The following is a 17,701-nucleotide window of genomic DNA, read 5'->3' as shown; positions in this document are numbered from 1 at the left end:
GAGCACATCACTATGCAAATCCTTTTTTGTATGATCTGCTCTCACTGTAGGTAAAAGTATCCAAAATTTTGACTGGATGTGCACAAATGGTACAAGCAAAGATGCATGTGCAGTAGAGAGACAAAGGGCTTCAAGACATTACCAAGAACTATAATGTTCAAAATCCTGTTTTTCCAAAACCTCAGCCTTTTGGTAGACCCAGCTAAGCATGTCCTGCAGTGTTGGCAGTCCAAAATCATGCTTAGACAACTGAAATAAATAACTTATCTAGGAGAAAGTAACAAATGACAAACCTGAACCATATCTAATAAGGGACAATAGAATTCAGCAGAAACACCAATAGCTGAGAGTTGCTGCAGTTCCATTCGCATAGCTATAACAAAACACAGCTCTACTTATGATGTGATGTATATTTAATAGTCACCAGCAAACTGTCATTCTTTCAGCATAACTTATTGCCCTTAAGATGATTTGACTCGAAGGTAAATTACCTTCTAAGGTGCTCATCTCCAAGTCAATGCTGCCAGCTTCTCTTGCAGCATCCTCGATATTGCTAGCAAAGTACAAGGAATCAAGCATAAGAACCCAAAGGGCAACTTAAAGCATGTGCCAAACATATCACAGAACTAATTTAGAAAGAAATCCAAACAAAATTTCCGTCTTCTAAGTTTGAATGACATGATTGTTTATGAAATGTAATTCAAGCAAGAATCTCATTTTTCTAGTAAATCATATATGACACTTCAGAATCTAAAAATGCGAGCGAACCTTTTAATGTTTTAAGCCAGAAATAGAGGCTTTGTACTTCAACTCATTTTTTCCTGATATTACCTTCTGGATAGCTAGCTAGTAAGAAAATTCTTATCTAGATACACAGGCTTGGAGAAAACTACCTTCAGAAAGGTGTTAAACTCTTCATATGACTGAAATTAAAGCTCAGTGTGGCCTTCAAGCACAGTGCCTTGCACTACATAAGCTTCATGATAGTTAATGTCTGCTTTCTACACAATCAAGTTTTTTATAAGAGGGTGAACCACACTAATACTCTAGTCATCAATTCTTTTCAAGTTTGCACGCAGGAGTCAATGAATACATTTGGTTGCACTCAACCATAAATAGTAGGTGCAAAAGCAAAGCAGAAGCGAGAGCATTTGTTAACCTGAAGTTTTTAGAGGAGGAAATGAGCGATCATGAAAGCATGTTATATAAGACGAGAAGGACAGGAATTACGGGCCATGGAAAATGGGCAGTCTACAAACATTGTAGAGCCATCAATGCAAATTTTCCATGTTTGAGCAAGGTAGGTGTGAGTTGATGGCTCAAGAACAAGAAACAAGAACTCACTAAAGAAGATGCAACCTGAAGCCATGGAAAATGGGCAGTCAACAAACATGGTAGAGCCATCAATGCAAATTTTTGAACACCCAAGGCAGAAGGGAAGTGAGCATCTGAAAATGTTTGGGTGGACCTTTCAACATATTATACCCCTATCTTATAATGATAGGTTGACCTTATAGCTTACTTTTACTTTTCTATTTTATTGATTATGCATTTTTTGGCATCTGAAGTGGAATGTGCAAATGATGATTGATATATCTAATTTTGTCCTTTAGGTCAATTTGGGCCTCCATAGGACCTTAATCTCTTTTGGCCTCCATAGGAGACTAATCTCTCTCTCTCTTTTTTCGTGAAGATAATTGAATTAGATAGTGAATATTTACATCAGACCATCAGGTCAACATTCTCTCTGTATCTCTTACTTTCTATTACATCAGACCATCAGGTCAGCATACTGTGTCTCTCTCACTCTCTGTGTAACTGATATATACAAGAGCCCTGCAAGCTCTCAGAACAACCTATTACATGAACAGTAATAATATATCACACAAAAGGAACAGCTAGAGTAGAGCGAACAATTGCCAGCCAGAGGGAGCAGCAATATCCGGAAAAACCAGGTCTGTTGACATCATAGAGGAGATTTGCCATAACACTATTCCACGCACACAGGCCACATGCCCATGGATGCCCGATGTTGCATCAAAAAAAAAGGCATTGCAAATACGCCATACATGCTACAGGGCTGTCCATCTAAGGAAATGAAATAGGCAAGAACAATCTGAACTCAAAGAGGGCATAGAGGACATATTTCCCATAATCCACAAACGAACCGATAGGTGGTGCTGAGTCACCGAGGACCACACACGGGAAATGAAATTCCAAATCTATCTTGCAACAAGGCAAGAGACAAAGAGGTGAAGCAATGTCTCATCACACATAGCGCAAAAAACACAACGCCCAGCAGAGATCTTTCGGGCACGGAGCACTTCACCCGTTGGAAGACCCCCAATGAGCAACCGTCACATAAACACTTTTCCATGATAGGTGACCTTAGACTTCCAAGTTGGATAAATCTTTCCTGCCATTTCTTTTTACCGTCGCTATGATGCCATAACCTATTCACTTTCCCCATGACCCATCTCTTGGTTTCCACCATCCGATGATATATCTGATTAGCTAACCTTTTCCCAAAATCATCAGGAAGCACAAACATCCAGTCACGCCAAGGATCCAATGGTTGTAACACAAGCAAAGGAAAGAACCTCTGAAGATTGTCATGTATGGACAACCAGATGTCCCTATATCCACGAGGCATCCTAAAGTACTGACGAATATGCCTAAAGGAATAAAGACGGGGCTGCCTAGGAATAACACCATCACGGACTGCCTTCAACCCTAACCTAGCCACCCAATTGAACTTGTCTCACTGCAAATCTTTTACTGGCCAATTTTACAACCTTGAGGAAGCCAGTATTTCTCCTTGCATTGAATTTTCCTCTTTACGAATATCTAGAGGACGCCAAATTGCAAAATGAAGCATCTCTTGCCAAGAAGCTATCAAATGAGAAAGGAGAAAAGACTGGGAGACCTTTAAAGGACTTGTAGAATTAAGCGCATGCCACCAAGAAGCATGAATAACTGTGCTACCATGAGAGATGCCAGTCTTTTCAATGAAGAATTTGGCAATGTCTGACCAAGGATGACACTGAGCACATCGACTCTGCAACAGGGATAGCCTGAAAGCGGTCATATGCAAATTGACATCTAGCAAAACTGCATCGCCCATCCTTTTCGGAGTGGTCACATGTTGCCAGGAGATCCATACCTTCCCTAAACGATTGCCTTTCTTTTTCTAGAGCATAAATTTGATAGGCTAAACCAAATCCAAAATGGACTTCTTAGTCCAAGGAAGCAATGGCAGAAAGTATGAGATCATACTGATCATAATGCATTGAGCCACTTTTCGTCTAACATGTAGTGGCCAACTCTGGGATTTCCAGTACATGAACCTATCATGAATTCAGGAGGCCATCCAATCTAGCAAGGCTCGGGGAGCAACCTCCACACCAATAGGATATCCCAAGTGCTTGGTTATATTACCCCATGTGATCACAATTCCATTCCAACCCAAGGCCTGCAGATCATTCTCCATACAGGAGAGAAGGGTGGATTTCTGAGTATTAATGTGAAGACCTGATGCCAAAGCAAAAAGATTCCAAGCCACCATTGCCCGGTTAACATTAATACGATCTGCCTTAAGAAACATAAAAGAATCATCTGCCAAAGATTGACCCACAAGCTATTCACCGCCGAGTAGCGTTAGGCCAACTATCTCACCTTGAGCTGCCAACTTATCCAGTAATGAGAGCATGGGGTGAGCTACGAAAGCAAACAGCAAAGGGCTAAGAGGACAGCCTTGCTGAAGGGACCGAGATAAGGCAATTTCCTCCGTAATCCCTCCATTAAGAGCAATGCGGGCCTCAACACCCTGACTGATAGTATCAACTACAAAAATGATACTAGGCCCAAAACCCATTGTAGACATTAATTGCTGCAAGAAAGACCAGCTCTGACATGATCAAAAGCCTTCTCAATATCCAGCTAAAGCATAACAACCTGCTAGCTAGAAGCTTTGGAATAGTCAATTCCGAGCTGAACATCCAAAATGTCGTGTATTATATTCTGATCTTTAATTAAACCGTATTGACGTGGATGAATGAGGTGCGGAAAAACTTTTTGCAATCTGTTGCCAATAATTTTGGAGAAAATTTTATATAATGATCCCATAATAGAAATGGGTTTCCATTGTTTCAAAGAGGTCAAAAAGGGAACCTTGGGCAACAACCTGATGACAGCAATCTTCCGATCTGTAGGCATCATACCAGAGTTCCACACCTGTTGCCACAAGCGAGTTAATGGGTCCTTAAGCAGTTGCACATGGGTTGAAAACAGCTCATTAGAAAGCCCATCCCAGCCTGGACTTTTCCTTCAAGGCAAGTGAGATAGCACTTCTTCCACTTCATCTTCAGAAATATCAGTCTCCATTAGATTCACCCATTGTAGTTTGACCTGATTACTAACCAGGTCACAAATATATATTCGAGCAGAGAGAACAACATTGGAAAGAATCTCTTGTGGACCCAACAAGGCCCTATAAAAGTCAACAGTCATCCGAATAATAGAGGCAGGGTCAGTCACCATATCACCTTGTCCATTCTTTAAGCACACAATATTTTCCCAGGCATATTTCAAATGCAAACGAGCAAAAAATTGATGAGTTTGATAATTGTTATCATGTAAAGCTTCAACTCTGGCTTACAGTTTGTATTTTGCATACTCCTCTTCCTGAAGAGATTGGACCCTGCCTTTCAGCCATTCAACGCATGTGAGCAAGTCATCATTGGAATCCCCACTGTGACACAGAGACAAGGAATGAGGTAATAAGGATTGAGCATGCTACAATTCAGCTCGAAACAAGAAAGCATGTTGAATACCATATTGTCGGGATAACGCTCGCGCCGCCCATGCTTCCATCCCTATAGATAGGACCCTCAAGCTAAAAGAGGCTATCAATTGCTAAACAACTCCCAAAAACTGATTTTGCTGCAAAAAAGATTGATTAAACCGAAGAGGCAAACGGGCAAGGAGAGCCTTAAATGTATGAACAAGTCTGTGGCTCATTACCAAGACCAAAGGGTAATGATTTGACAAAGCATGCTGTTTTTTCCACGCGCATATCGATGACTGCAGGAAGAAAATAGTCACATTGGCAGATATAGATCCTATCCAATCTGGCCCAAGTGTCTGGATGCTGAAAAGAATGATAAGTGTATCCGGCTTGTGATGGATATATACAAGACCACATGTCCTATTTCAAAGATGCCGCTGCAAGAGCGTCCCAAGCTTGTCTCTCAAGACCATCCATAACCGAATGCGAAGAGGTCACCTAATCTGCAAAAACACAGGCATTAAAATCACCCATAACAAAGCCTTGACGAGCCATGGCAAGGCAATGCAAGTCTTCCCAAAACTAACGACGTTCCCTTGCATTAGAAGGAGGATACACGCCTACAATCCACAAAACCTCACCCTTAGAAATTATTTCAAGAATCAAAAATCCACCACGAGGGACTTGACAATGGATGTAGGGAGGATTTAACTGTCAATATAACTCCTGATCTGTGCCGAGGATGACCACTAAAGAAAACTGCATAATCTTGATATACATATCAAGATCCAACCAAAGCGTGTTGTTTATGCTCCATAGCACAGAAAACATCCCATTTTCCAACTAGCACCACTTTCCACAACCGGTACGGCTTTCTGACCAAAGAAATACCTTTCACATTCCATAGAGCAATTTTCATAATGAATCACGAATGAGAAGAACTACTAAGCCGCCACTTTCCCTTTCCCTTTTACATCAATAGCCTTGGCAGCAGGGAATCTCTCCATTTCATCTCGAATAACATCAACAAGAATCAGAAGGCCTTTTATCTTCTACTACTAGAGCACACGAAGATTGGGGTTTCATGTAAAACCCCCTTCCTCTATGTTGAAAGGTTTGAGTGATAGGGAGCAGTGGAGGATGGGCAGGAGTGAAGCGAGAATCCTGTCTTGCATGACAACAAACCATTGTAACCCAGGAATCCTCCTGAAGAGGCAAATTCCGCCCACCCCCAAGCAAAGCATGCTCCCCATCAGCATGGGAAACGTCCTTATTGCCTTCATTACGATCATGTTCGAAAAGCTGCTCAGGATCAGCCACAGGCTTCTAATTTGTCTGCTAAGGGAGGTGGTCTTGCATTTCCATATCTGGGTCCATAAAGCATTGCCCTAACTCCATATTTTTGTCGCATTCCGAAATGAAATGGCCCAACTGGCCACATCTGAAACATGTCCTGCAAAAGTACCCCATTTCAACTCATACACCAACGTTTGTAACCCTGGAACCTCAAAACGAATCTTCATCGAGTGAGGCTTCCCTATATTCCAAAGCATGCATGCCCTATTCCGATTCCGAGAAGCCAACTGAGGTGCCACCAAAACATCCCCAATGGTTCTCAAAATCAGAGGGAGGCATCTCCAGAGATGCGCAGGGAAATCCACTACCTCTAGCCAAATTGGGCATGCCTGTCTCAGCACCTCCTAAAACTTAGCCATGGGCCTCCAAGGGACCACATGAACTAGCTGCCCATCCATAAACAAAGGAATGCATTGCATAATAAGAGCCCGTACTTCTGCAGAACGAAAAAGAACCTCGAAGAATCCCTTCGGGCCATCATAAATCTCTTCCATCAAGGGGACCTGCATACGCCCTGAAATATCTTCAGAGCACCATTCAAAATTGTCAAGTATAGAGACTGCAGCCGAGCACGAATTCTGGTGATCAAAGGGGTCCTTCCAGTAAAATAAAATATGGCTGCCCTCTCATGGAAAGCTACTATCTGTTGTAAAACCAAGTCGGTTCCCATGACCGCAACTACTTGATCCCCATCCGGTAGTGCGTTAGCTTTATCCTCATTATGATGGACATAATCTGACATAAGATGATTGGCAATGGCTGGCATGAATTGTAAAGATCCATCAGGCTGTGAACACGAAACGTGAACCTCTAGCTGAGACAAATTTGGGCCCAAGACCGGTTTTTCGACTGACATCCTATGACATTTGCCCATCTCTTCACTATCCTACAACGGCCCGAGTTCATCAGCCGAGGAATCACCATTAGGATCAGCAAAGTCTTTGTCATTCCCTTGGCCAATCTGTTGATCAAGAAAGGCCATATTGATGCCATTGGATTGCAGAGCTAGAGTGTCTCTTTCCATTTCGTCGCTGGTAGGAGAAGTCATTCTTACAAAATCAAATCGAAGGTGTAGGCAGTGTCAAGGTGATGCAGGCAGTGTCAGAAATGGAGCAGCCTAGGCAAGCCTTCTCTCTCTCTCTCTCTCTCTCTCTCTCTCTCTCTCTCTCTCTCTCTCTCTCTCTCTCTCTCTCTCTCTCTCTTTTTTCGTAAAAGGTAATTATATTAATTACGAAAAAAATACAAGATTACAGGATTACAAGATACATGATGACACAAAGCCAACATGTGAAGAGGTTTTCTCTTTCTCTCTCTCTCTCTTTTTTCTGATTACAAGATACACGAGGGCCCTAGGCCAACGTGTGGGGAAGCCCCGTAGTAATGCACTGAAAAGGATACACCAATCATGGCAACGACCCAGAGGCAATTGCCATATGCCACGGATGCAAGTCCTCCCGAGGGAGCAAGTCGGAGTGTCGGATGATATCTAGCTGCCAATGCAAGAGCCCTTTAAGCCTGGCAATATGTCGGGGTACATTAGAGGCCGAATCAAAGAGAAAAGCATTGCGTGTGGTCCAAATGTGCCAGCATCCCCAATATCTGAAAAAGTGAAATAAGATCTTCTCATGCAACTGTGGCGGTGCGGGATACTTTGGGCGCACAAAAACCCAGTCGAAAGGAGTTAGCAAGGGCCCCACCACCGCGCACCAAATGTGCGACAAGAGCGACCAGATATTCTTGGCGAGCGGACAAGAGAGAAAACGATGTCGGGCCGATTCCGCCGGTGTGGTACAGAAGAAACAATTGCCATTCGAGATGCGACGCTTGGCAAGGGCCGAGGCCAGAGGAAGTCCACCAATCATTACCCGCCAAAGAAAAACCTTGCATTTGAAAGGTGTCTTATTTAGCCAGCCCTCCATCAGCGTTTTCTGCCACCATGACAGCGATTTCCGCAGTCCCCAAACAGTATTAGCTTTCTCTCCCAGCCATTGGTGATCTTGAACCAGAAGATGATACACCTGATTGGTAGAGGCCTTTTCCAGACTCAGGCGGCCTGCAAGGTCCCAGTCCTGCCAAGGGCGATCCACAGTCAAGGCCGGAAAGGGTTGCCGACCCTGAAGCTCCGACGAAAGCTGCTCCCATAAAGCACGGTATCCACGCGGGATCTTGAAGAGTCGCCGAGCAGTCTGAAATGATAGGAGGACATTGCGAGTGGTAAGGGTGGCATCTGCAACCGACGTCACACCTAAACGGGCCATGCGATTGAATCTTGGTCTGAGTTGATGTTTATCTTCCCATGAAAGGAGTCGCGATACTGCCAACAATTCCAGCTGAAAGGAGTTAGTCTGCAAGCGGTCCCCTACTGGGTGCCAACGGGCCTTTTGGAGTACCGCTTTCCAAGAGCCGACCAAGTGCAGTAACAAAGAGGAAGAGGGACAGGAAATACGAGAGTCGGCATTAAGGACATGCCACCAGGAGGCCCGAAGCCGTGTGTTGCCATGGCGGAGCCCGCTATCCTCAAGAAAATAACGGGCTATGATGGTCCATGGGTGATGGTCCACACACATGGCACGGAAAAGGGACCAACGGAGAGCTAACATATGAGTGTGTGCATCCAAAATAGCTCCTCCACCAATGCGCTTAGGGGTACATGCGTGTGGCCAGGAAATCCAGGAAATGCCGGCCTGCAGTGAGTCCTTCCACAGCATGAAACGGATGGGATGAGTGAGGGCCTTCAAAGTAGTAGGCGTCCATGGCAACAAAGGCAGGAAATATGTTAGCATTGGAAGCATGATTGTCTGGGCCACTTTGAGGCGGACATGGAATGGCCACGCTTGCGACTTCCAATACATAAACTTCGCGGCCAGTTTGTGTGAAATCCACTCCAGTAGGTCTTTTGGCCGTACATCCACCCCCAACGGGTATCCAAGGTACCTGACAATGGAGCCACGGGAAACCACCTGGCCTTGCCAGCCTAAGGACTGTAGATCAGGCTCCGTACAACTGAGAATGGCTGACTTAAGGGCATTGATGCGAAGCCCAGAGGCCTGACCAAAGAGTGTCCAAACATCTAATGCCCTACGAATGTTGTCCCTGTCCGCCTGCAAAATCATAAAGGTGTCATCAGCCAAAGATTGGCTAACGAAATGCTCACCCAACGGAAGAGACAGGCCGGCCAGCTAAGCAGATGCTGCCATGGAGGATAACATTGAAAGGACCGGGTGAGTCGCCAGGGCGAAGAAGAGAGGGCTCAGAGGACAACCCTGTCTGACCGAACGTGCAAGGGCAAATGGCTCTGTAACTCCACCATTAAGCATAACTCTGGAAGAAGCCTCAGCACTAATGGTGTAGATCAATCGGGACATGCGGGTACCAAAGCCCATAGCCGACATGAGGTTTGCAATGAAAGACCAGTCCACATAATCAAACGCCTTTTCCAGGTCCAATTGGATCAATACCACTTCCTGACCGGAGTGCCGCGCATAGTCAATAGCCATTTGCACATTTAAGATATTATGCAGAATGTTGCGGCCCTTAATGAAACCATATTGGAGAGGATGCACAATAGCTGGAAGGTGCTTGTGAAGCCGATTCGCCAGCACTTTGGAGTAGATTTTATACATGGAGCCCATCAAAGAGATTGGTCTCCAGTGTTGCAACTTTGACGGCGAAGGGACCTTTGGAATTAGCTTGATAAGGCCTTCTTTCCATGAGGAGGGCATGACCCCCGTTTCCCATACTTGCTGAAACATGGCCACCAATGGCTTCACCAACTGCGTGGCCGAGGTCTGAAAGAATTCATTAGTGAGACCATCCCAGCCAAGACTTTTATCATTCGACAGGCGCAACAAAACGTCCATAACCTCGTCCTCGCAAATATCCGTCTCCAAAGCGGCTTGCATATCAACTGGAACCTGCTGGCGGACCAGATGATAGAAGACTACGCGGGCATGCGTAACCTGGCTAGAGGGCGAGGAAGAGGAACCAAGAAGTTCCATAAAATAGTTTCTGCACATAGTGACAATGGTCTGCGGATCCGTGGCCATGCGACCTTCCGAATCCTGGAGTCTGGTCATATTTTTGCGGGCCGGAGAAGCATGCAAGGCGCGAAAGAACTTATGAGACTGGCAGGCGCTATCTTGCATTGTGTCCGTCAAGTTGTGCAGCTTAGCCTGTTGATAAGACTTCAACTGAAACACTTGAATAAGATGGGCCAATCGCCTCTCCAGAGACAGCAGAAAATCATCATCAGGGGAATCCAGGAGCAAGGAACGGACCAAAGCCAGTAAGTCTTCTGCTGCATGTCGACGACGGCGGCAAAGCGAGGCATGATGGATCCCATACTGGCGAGCAACTCGCTGCACATTAGAGAGCAGCCGTACGAATGAAGGCAAGCCCTCAGAGGCGAAGTCCAATAAGAACCTCTCAATCAGCTGCTGCATATAGCCCTGGAAAATTGAATGCTTCAAATAAGAGGAGTTGAAACGTAAAGGGAGCCTCTCCAGGAATTGCACAAAAGGGGCAATAGAGTGTGCCCGCATCTCAAGCTGGAGGGGGAAATGGTCCGACAACGCATATTGCCGCAAGACCTTCATTTCCAACATCTCAGGAAGAAAATCATCGCTCTGCATGATATACATTCTGTCCAGTCGCGACCAGGTAGTTGCATATTGTGCGGAATGAAAAGTAAACCCTGGAAAAGAAGGGTGAAGCCACGACCAAAGATCTTGCTTGAGCACGTGCAAAGCAAAGGAACTCCACACCTGGCTTTCCAACGTATCCATTACCGAATGCCCTGAAGTGGACTGAGAAGAGTCAACACACATATTGAAATCTCCCATCAAGAACCCCCTTCGGCCGAGTGACATGGAGCCCTGCAAAGTGGACCAAAGATCCCGTCGGGATGCGGGATCATTCGGAGCATAGAGGCCCAACAGCCATAAAATCTCTCCTTCAAATAAGACTTCGATCACCAGAAAACGGCCCTGCACATCATTTTTAACAAGGACAGGCTGATATTTCTCATGGACAATCATCAGCACACCCGAGTAGTGCGTAGCATGGGTCCCTGCATAAAAGAGACGGAATCCATGACAATCTATCACTTTCCCTGCTTCACCGTGACTTTTGTGCTCAACTGCACACAATACATCCCATTGGTTCTCGTGCAAGACAGTCCACATGGCATGTTGCTTATGGCGAGAGCAAATGCCTCGCACATTCCACGTGGCTATCTTCATGTATCCTCAAGGAAGGAAGTCAAGAACGAGGCGCCTGCTGCCTCGATTTCACCTTTTCCGCAAGAGCATCCAGGACACCCTCATCCAGAAAATCAACCAATACTGCGAAAGAATTCTGGCGACCTGCTTTGGAGGTAGAAGGGAAATCCACTACCTTGGGAGAGGGGCGGGGATAACGCCGATCCTAGGGTGTAATAACATTTCCTTTGGCATCGAACGCCAGCTTGGCAGGTGGGCCTCTGGGGCCGTCGGTATAGGCTCTCCTTGGAGACTGATTGCGGGGGCCCGACGGGGCCGTAGGACGCGCAGCCGGCTGTGGAGTGGCCATTTCTTTCCGGCGCGTATACGTGCGCACGGAATCCCGAGAAGCGGAAGGCCCAGGATCCGCCAGGCCTGCATCCAACTTTTTACCTTTTTTAGGACGTGCCTCAATCCAATCAGTACGACGGGAATCCACACTCAGGACCTGTTGTTTGCCTTTATCCATGACCTGAGGAGACTGAAAGGCTTCCGGGGGCGTGGCATCAAGCACCATGTCGTCCTTGGGCAGCACAACCTACGCATCCTCCAAAGACGTTTGCTTTTCAGGGCATTCGGCCATGAAATGCCCCAGCTTACCACATGAAAAGCAGTGGCCCGCAAAGTTGCCCCATTTTAAGCGAAAATACAAAGGATGCATGCCCGAGCAATTGAGGCGAAGCCACGCGGGCCTTTTCCTGGCCGTGTCCCAAAGCATACATAAACGGTTGCGGTTCATCGCCCTGAGGCTTGGGGGAACCAGCACTGTTCCCACCACTGCCATCGCATCCTTCAACATGGGCCAATAGGCCGCCGGACAGTTTTCCACCTCCACCCACACCGGGCATTCGCGTTGAAGCAGACACTGGAAGTCGGCCATGGGGCGCCATGGCACCACATGGACCAAGCGGCGATCAAAGAATAGCGGCAACTTGGACAGGAGCTCAGCTCGATGCGTTTCTGATTTCAGCAGGACCTCATAAAACCCGCGAGGTCCAAGGAAGATTTCCTCAACAGACTCCCCTTGCAATAGATGGTGCAACCACTGGCGAATGTGCGAAAGCACTGGGATCCTGCCAGTGAAGAAAAGTATAACTGCACGGTCATAGAACACCGAGAAGGATCGCAAGACTGATTTGGGGTCCATCGTGGCTTCCAGCACATCATCCGTTCCCGCAACAAAAAAAGATTCGGTATTATGCTGGACATAATCACCAAGCAGAGTATTGGCGAAGTCCAGCAAGTGCTCCCAGTCAATTTCCTGCGAATCCACAGGATCAGAGGCCACTTGCGCATAGGAGCGTTCCGGAGAACTCATTGGCTCATCGGGCGTATGCTTGGAATTTTTGCCGGCAGGCGGCTGTTCAGAACTCGGCGGTAACTCCTCCGTACAGGGCACCATATCTTCCGACTCCAGGCCAGCCATACTGCTGTCTTCACACGCGTCCTGGCAGAGGACGAGCTAGGTTAGGTGAGGTCGATCCTGCGGAGGGACGTATTGCTGGTCCCCAGCTTCGCGCAGGATCCAGTCAAGCCTGCGCTGCCCTGGAGGAAGAGGCCAGGCGGCACGCAGGGCAGGAAGGCGAAGAAATCACAGGGCAGGGCGGCGCAGCACGCAGGCGGGTGAAAGACGAACGGCGCGCAAGGGGACGACGAAGGGGCGCAGGGGGTAGCGACAGGCGAGAGGGCAGGGCGGCGCGCAAGGCGGCGCCAAGCCCGCAGGTCAGAGGAGCGGCGGCAGGAGGGCCAGACAGGCGCAGGAGGGCAGACGGGCGCACGCAGGGCCAGACGGGCGCAGGTTCGCAGGCGCAGGGTAAGACAAACTGTCAGGGCCCAGAAGGAAGCGAAGGGCGGGACGGGCAGGTCAGACGACCTTCGGCAGGTCGTCAGACACAGGCGGCGCCAGCGCAGACGAACTCCCCGCCATCGCGATCAGCTTCAGCGTCGCGTCCTCCCATCGCGACCTTCTAGCTGTGTTCCTGCGTGCTCAGCGACGGCGACGGGGCCTGCAGGCACAGGCGACGGCGACGGGGCCTGCAGGCGCAGGCGACGAACGGGCGATGGCGAACAGGTCTCTCTCTCTCCCTCCCTCCCTCCCTCCCTCCCTCCCTCCCTCCCTCCCTCTCTCTCTCTCTCTCTCTCTCTCTCTCTCTCTCTCTCTCTCTCTCTCTCTCTCTCTCTCTCTCTCTCTCTCTCTCTCTCTCTCTCTCTCTCTCTCTATATATATATATATATATATATATATATATATATATATACAGAGGCAGGTCTGCTCTGTCTCAATGTGCAGGGGTAGATTGCACGTACAACAAGAGAATGTCATGTCTACAACCTCTTATCTACAGTAATCATCAGTCCTCCTAGGAGCGCAGAACTGTCCTTTCTGTGTAATTCTGTTGCTGCCGTTACCTGATGTCTGCAGGGTCAGAGTCGTGCCCCATTACCTAACATCTGCAGGATCAGAGTCGCGCGCCCCCAGATCCTGACAATTGGGTGGTACTCCTAGCTGTACGAAACGATATTAGCACATTGCGACTGGCAAGGGTGGCATCCGCGACTGAAGATAAGCCCAAACGTGCCATCCGGTTGAATTGTGATCTAAGCTCGTGTTTACCTTCCCATGAAAGTAAACGTGAGACTGCCAACAATTCCAATTGAAAAGAGTTAGTAGCTAAGCGATCCTCCGCTGGATGCCACTGAGCCTTCTGGAGGACCAGTTTCCAGGAACATACCAAATGAATAAGCAGCGATGAAGAAGAACTGGAGAACCGCGAATCAGCATTAAGAACATGCCACCAAGAACTCCGGATTTGGGTATTGCCATGCAGAAGCCCATGGTCCTCAAGGAAATAACGGGCTATAACGACCCACGGATGATGATCCGAGCACATGGCGCAGAAAAGAGACCAACGGAGTGCCAGCATGCGAGTTTGGGCATCTAAAATAGCTCCTCCACCCATGCGTTTGGGGGTGCACGCATGCGACCAAGAAATCCAGGAAATACCTGCATGCAATGAGTCCTTCCATAGCATGAAACGAATAGACTCAGTAAGAGCATTCAGAGTCGTAGTAGTCCAGGGCAGCAATGGAAAGAAATATGTGAGCATTGGCAACATAATTGTCTGGGCTACTTTGAGGCGAACATGGAAGGGCTGGCCCGGCCTGAGACTTCCAATACAGAAACTTAGCCACCATTTTCTGAGAAATCCACTGCAGAAGCTGCTTTGGAGGGAACATCAACACCCAAAGGGTACCCAAGATGCCTGACAATGGAGCCACGAGGAACAACCATACCCTACCAGTCCAAGGACTGCAAATCCGACTCCGTGCAGCTGAGAATGGCTGATTTGAACGCATTGATGCGAAGGCCGGACGCCTGACCAAAGAGAGCCCAAACATCCAATGCTTTTCGAAGGTTATCCTTGTCCGCACGCAAAATCATAAAGCTATCATCAGCCAGGGATTGACTAATGAATTGTTGTCCAGTAGGAAGCGACAATCCGGCCAACTAAGTAGAAGCTGCCATATGAGATAACATCGAAAGAACTGGATGCGTCGCAAGGGCAAAGAAGAGAGGGCTCAAAGGGCACCCCTATCAGACAGAGCGAGCAAGGACAAATGGCTCAGTAACACCTCCATTCAGCATGACTCGCGAAGACGCCGCACCACTGATGGTGTAGATTAGACGAGACATCTGAGCACCAAAGCCCATAGCAGACATAAGTTCAGCAACGAAAGACCAGTCCAGATAGTCAAAAGCCTTTTCCAGGTCCAGTTGAATCAGTACGACCTCCTGATTAGAATGCCTTGCATAATCAATTGCCAGTTCTGCATTTAATACATTGTGCAGAATGTTTCGGCCCTTAATGAAACCATACTGGAGAGGGTGCACAATGGCAGGGAGATGCTTATGGAGCCGATTAGCCATTACTTTGGAAAAGATTTTGTACATAGAACCCATCAAAGAAATTGGGCGCCACTGTTTCAACGTAGACGGCGAAGGAACCTTTGGAAGCAATTTAATAAGTCCTTCTTGCCGTGAGGAAGGCATGATCCCCGTTTCCCACACCTGCTGAAACAAAGCCTTCAATGGTTTCGCCAGTTGGGTAGCAAAAGCCTCAAAGAACTCATTGGTGAGACCATCCCAACCCGGACTTTTATCCTTGGGCAAGTGTAACAAAACGTCCATAACCTCTGCCTCACAAATATCTGACTCCATAGTAGCTTGCATGTCCTGCGAAACCTGATTGCGGACCAGGTCATAAAAAACCGAACGGGCCTGAGTAATTTGGGCTCAAGGTGGAGAAGTGGAACCAAGAAGGTCGCGGAAATAATTCCTCCACATATGCACAATAGTCTGCGGATCCAGGATAAGGTGGCCTTCTACATCCTCGAGTCTGGTCATATTCTCTCGAGCAGGAGAGGCATGGAGAGCTCGAAAGAACTTATGAGTCTGGCACGCACTATCTTGCAAAGTCTCCATCAGATGTTGCAATTTGGCCTGCTGATACGATTTCAACTGAAACTCTTTAATAAGATCAGCCACCCGCATTGCCAGTGCTAGCAGAAATGCATCATCCGGAGTGTCCACCAACAGAGAACGAACCAAAGCCAGCAGGTCCTCCGCTGCTTGTCGACGCCGCCGACAAAGACAGGCATGATAGATCCCATACTGCTGAGCAACCCGCTGCACATTAGAGAGCAATCTTTCAAATGAAGCAGTGCCCTGAGAGGAGAAGTCCAAGAAGAATCTATCAATCAATTGCTGCATATAGCCCTGAAAGTTTGCATGCTTCAAGTAAGACGAGTTGAAACGCAAAGGGAGTCTCTCCAGAAATTGCTTGAAAGGTACAATGGGTTGTGCAAGCAGCTCAAGCTGCAGAAGGAAATGGTCCGACAAGGCATATTGCTGCAACACTTTTATTTCGAGCATCTCGGGAAGAAAATCATCATTCTGCATGATGTATATGCGGTCCAACCGCGACCATGTTGTTGCATACTGGGCAAAATGGAAAGTAAACCCTGTAGAAGACGGGTGTAGCCAAGACCAAAGATCTTGCTTAAGAACAGCAAGAGCCAACTCATGCCACACGACTTTCCGATGCATCCATTACCGAATGCTCCGATGTGGACTGGGAAGAATCAACACACATATTGAAATCCCCCATCAAGAAGCCCCGTCTGCCAAGTGACAAGGAGGTCTGCAAAGTCTGCCAAAGCTCCCGACGAGATAACGAATCATTCGGAGCATAGACGCCAAGTAACCATAAGATCTCCCCTTCGAATAAAATTTCAATCACCAGAAAGCGGCCATGTACATCATTTTTAATAAGAACAGGCTGATATTTGTCATGTACAATCATGAGCACACCCGAATAATGCATGGCCTGTGTCCCTGCATAGAACAAACGAAAGCCATGGCAATCCACAACTTTTACGGCTTCTCCGTGACTCTTGTGCTCAACAGCGCACAGGACATCCCACTGATTCTCATACAATACAGTCCACATGGCATGTTGCTTGTGTCGAGAACAAATTCCTCGCACATTCCACGTGGCTATTTTCATGTGTATTCAAAACAAAATCAGGTACGAGGCACAGCTTGCCTCGATTTGACTTTTTCTGCGAGAATGTCCAGGACTCCCTCGTCCAAGAAATCCGCCAACACAGCAAAAGAGTTCTGAGGACCAGATTTGGAGGTAGACAGCATATCTACTGGCTTTGGGATGGAACGGGGATAACGACGATTCCACGGGGTAATGACGTTGCCTCTGGTATCAAAAGCCAGCTTAGCAGGTGGACCCTTTGGACGATCCGAATACACTTTCCTGGCGGGCTGAGGACGGGGGACAGAGGAAACCATAGCAGCAGCAGAGCGCTCTGAAGACAACGTTTCCTTCCTGCGCATATAGGTACGCATGGAATCTTGTGAGGTAGTAGGCACAGTATTCTCCATGCCAGCAACAACCCTGATGCCTTTTTTTGCACGTACTTCAACCCAATCAATGACACAGGAATCCAGACCCGAAACTTGTTGTTTAGCTTTGTCCAAAACTTTAGGTGGGTGGATAGTATCCAGTGACGGAGCATCACACACCATATCTTCCATGGGCGGCGCAACATGGCCAACATCTGAAGTGTGTTGCTGCTCCGGGCATTTGGCCATAAAATGCCCCAATTGTCCACAGGAAAAGCAATGCCCTGCAAAATTGCCACATTTCAAATGAAAGTGTAACAGATGCATGCCAGAGCAATTGAGACGTAACCAAGCAGGCCTTTTCCTTGCGGTGTCCCATAACAT

General features: G+C 47.4%; 1 protein-coding gene across 5 annotated transcripts in view; it reads right to left on the bottom strand.

Moving 5' to 3' along the window:
* The window catches only part of LOC148041821 (uncharacterized), a 163,270-nt gene that overhangs the window by 133,603 nt on the left and 11,966 nt on the right, over positions 1-17,701 (bottom strand). For all 5 annotated transcript variants that reach the window (XR_015691586.1, XR_015691580.1, XM_087682829.1 and 2 more), the window contains exons 8-10: positions 492-553; positions 294-373; positions 143-213 (exon numbers count right to left, since the gene is read on the bottom strand). Coding sequence is in view for 3 of the 5 variants with exons in the window: in XM_087682829.1 (XP_087538955.1) it covers positions 143-213; positions 294-373; positions 492-553 (213 nt within the window). In the remaining 2 variants the exon portion in view is untranslated. The remainder of the gene's footprint in view (positions 1-142; positions 214-293; positions 374-491; positions 554-17,701) is intronic.

Source organism: Lygodium microphyllum, chromosome 1 (assembly GCF_053477565.2).
Source record: "Lygodium microphyllum isolate KBCC chromosome 1, Lygodium_microphyllum_v1.1.10, whole genome shotgun sequence".
In the NCBI taxonomy this organism is placed as follows: domain Eukaryota; kingdom Viridiplantae; phylum Streptophyta; class Polypodiopsida; order Schizaeales; family Lygodiaceae; genus Lygodium; species Lygodium microphyllum.
The sequence above is the reverse complement of the archived record's forward strand: the minus strand, read 5'-3'. Positions and strand labels throughout refer to the sequence as shown.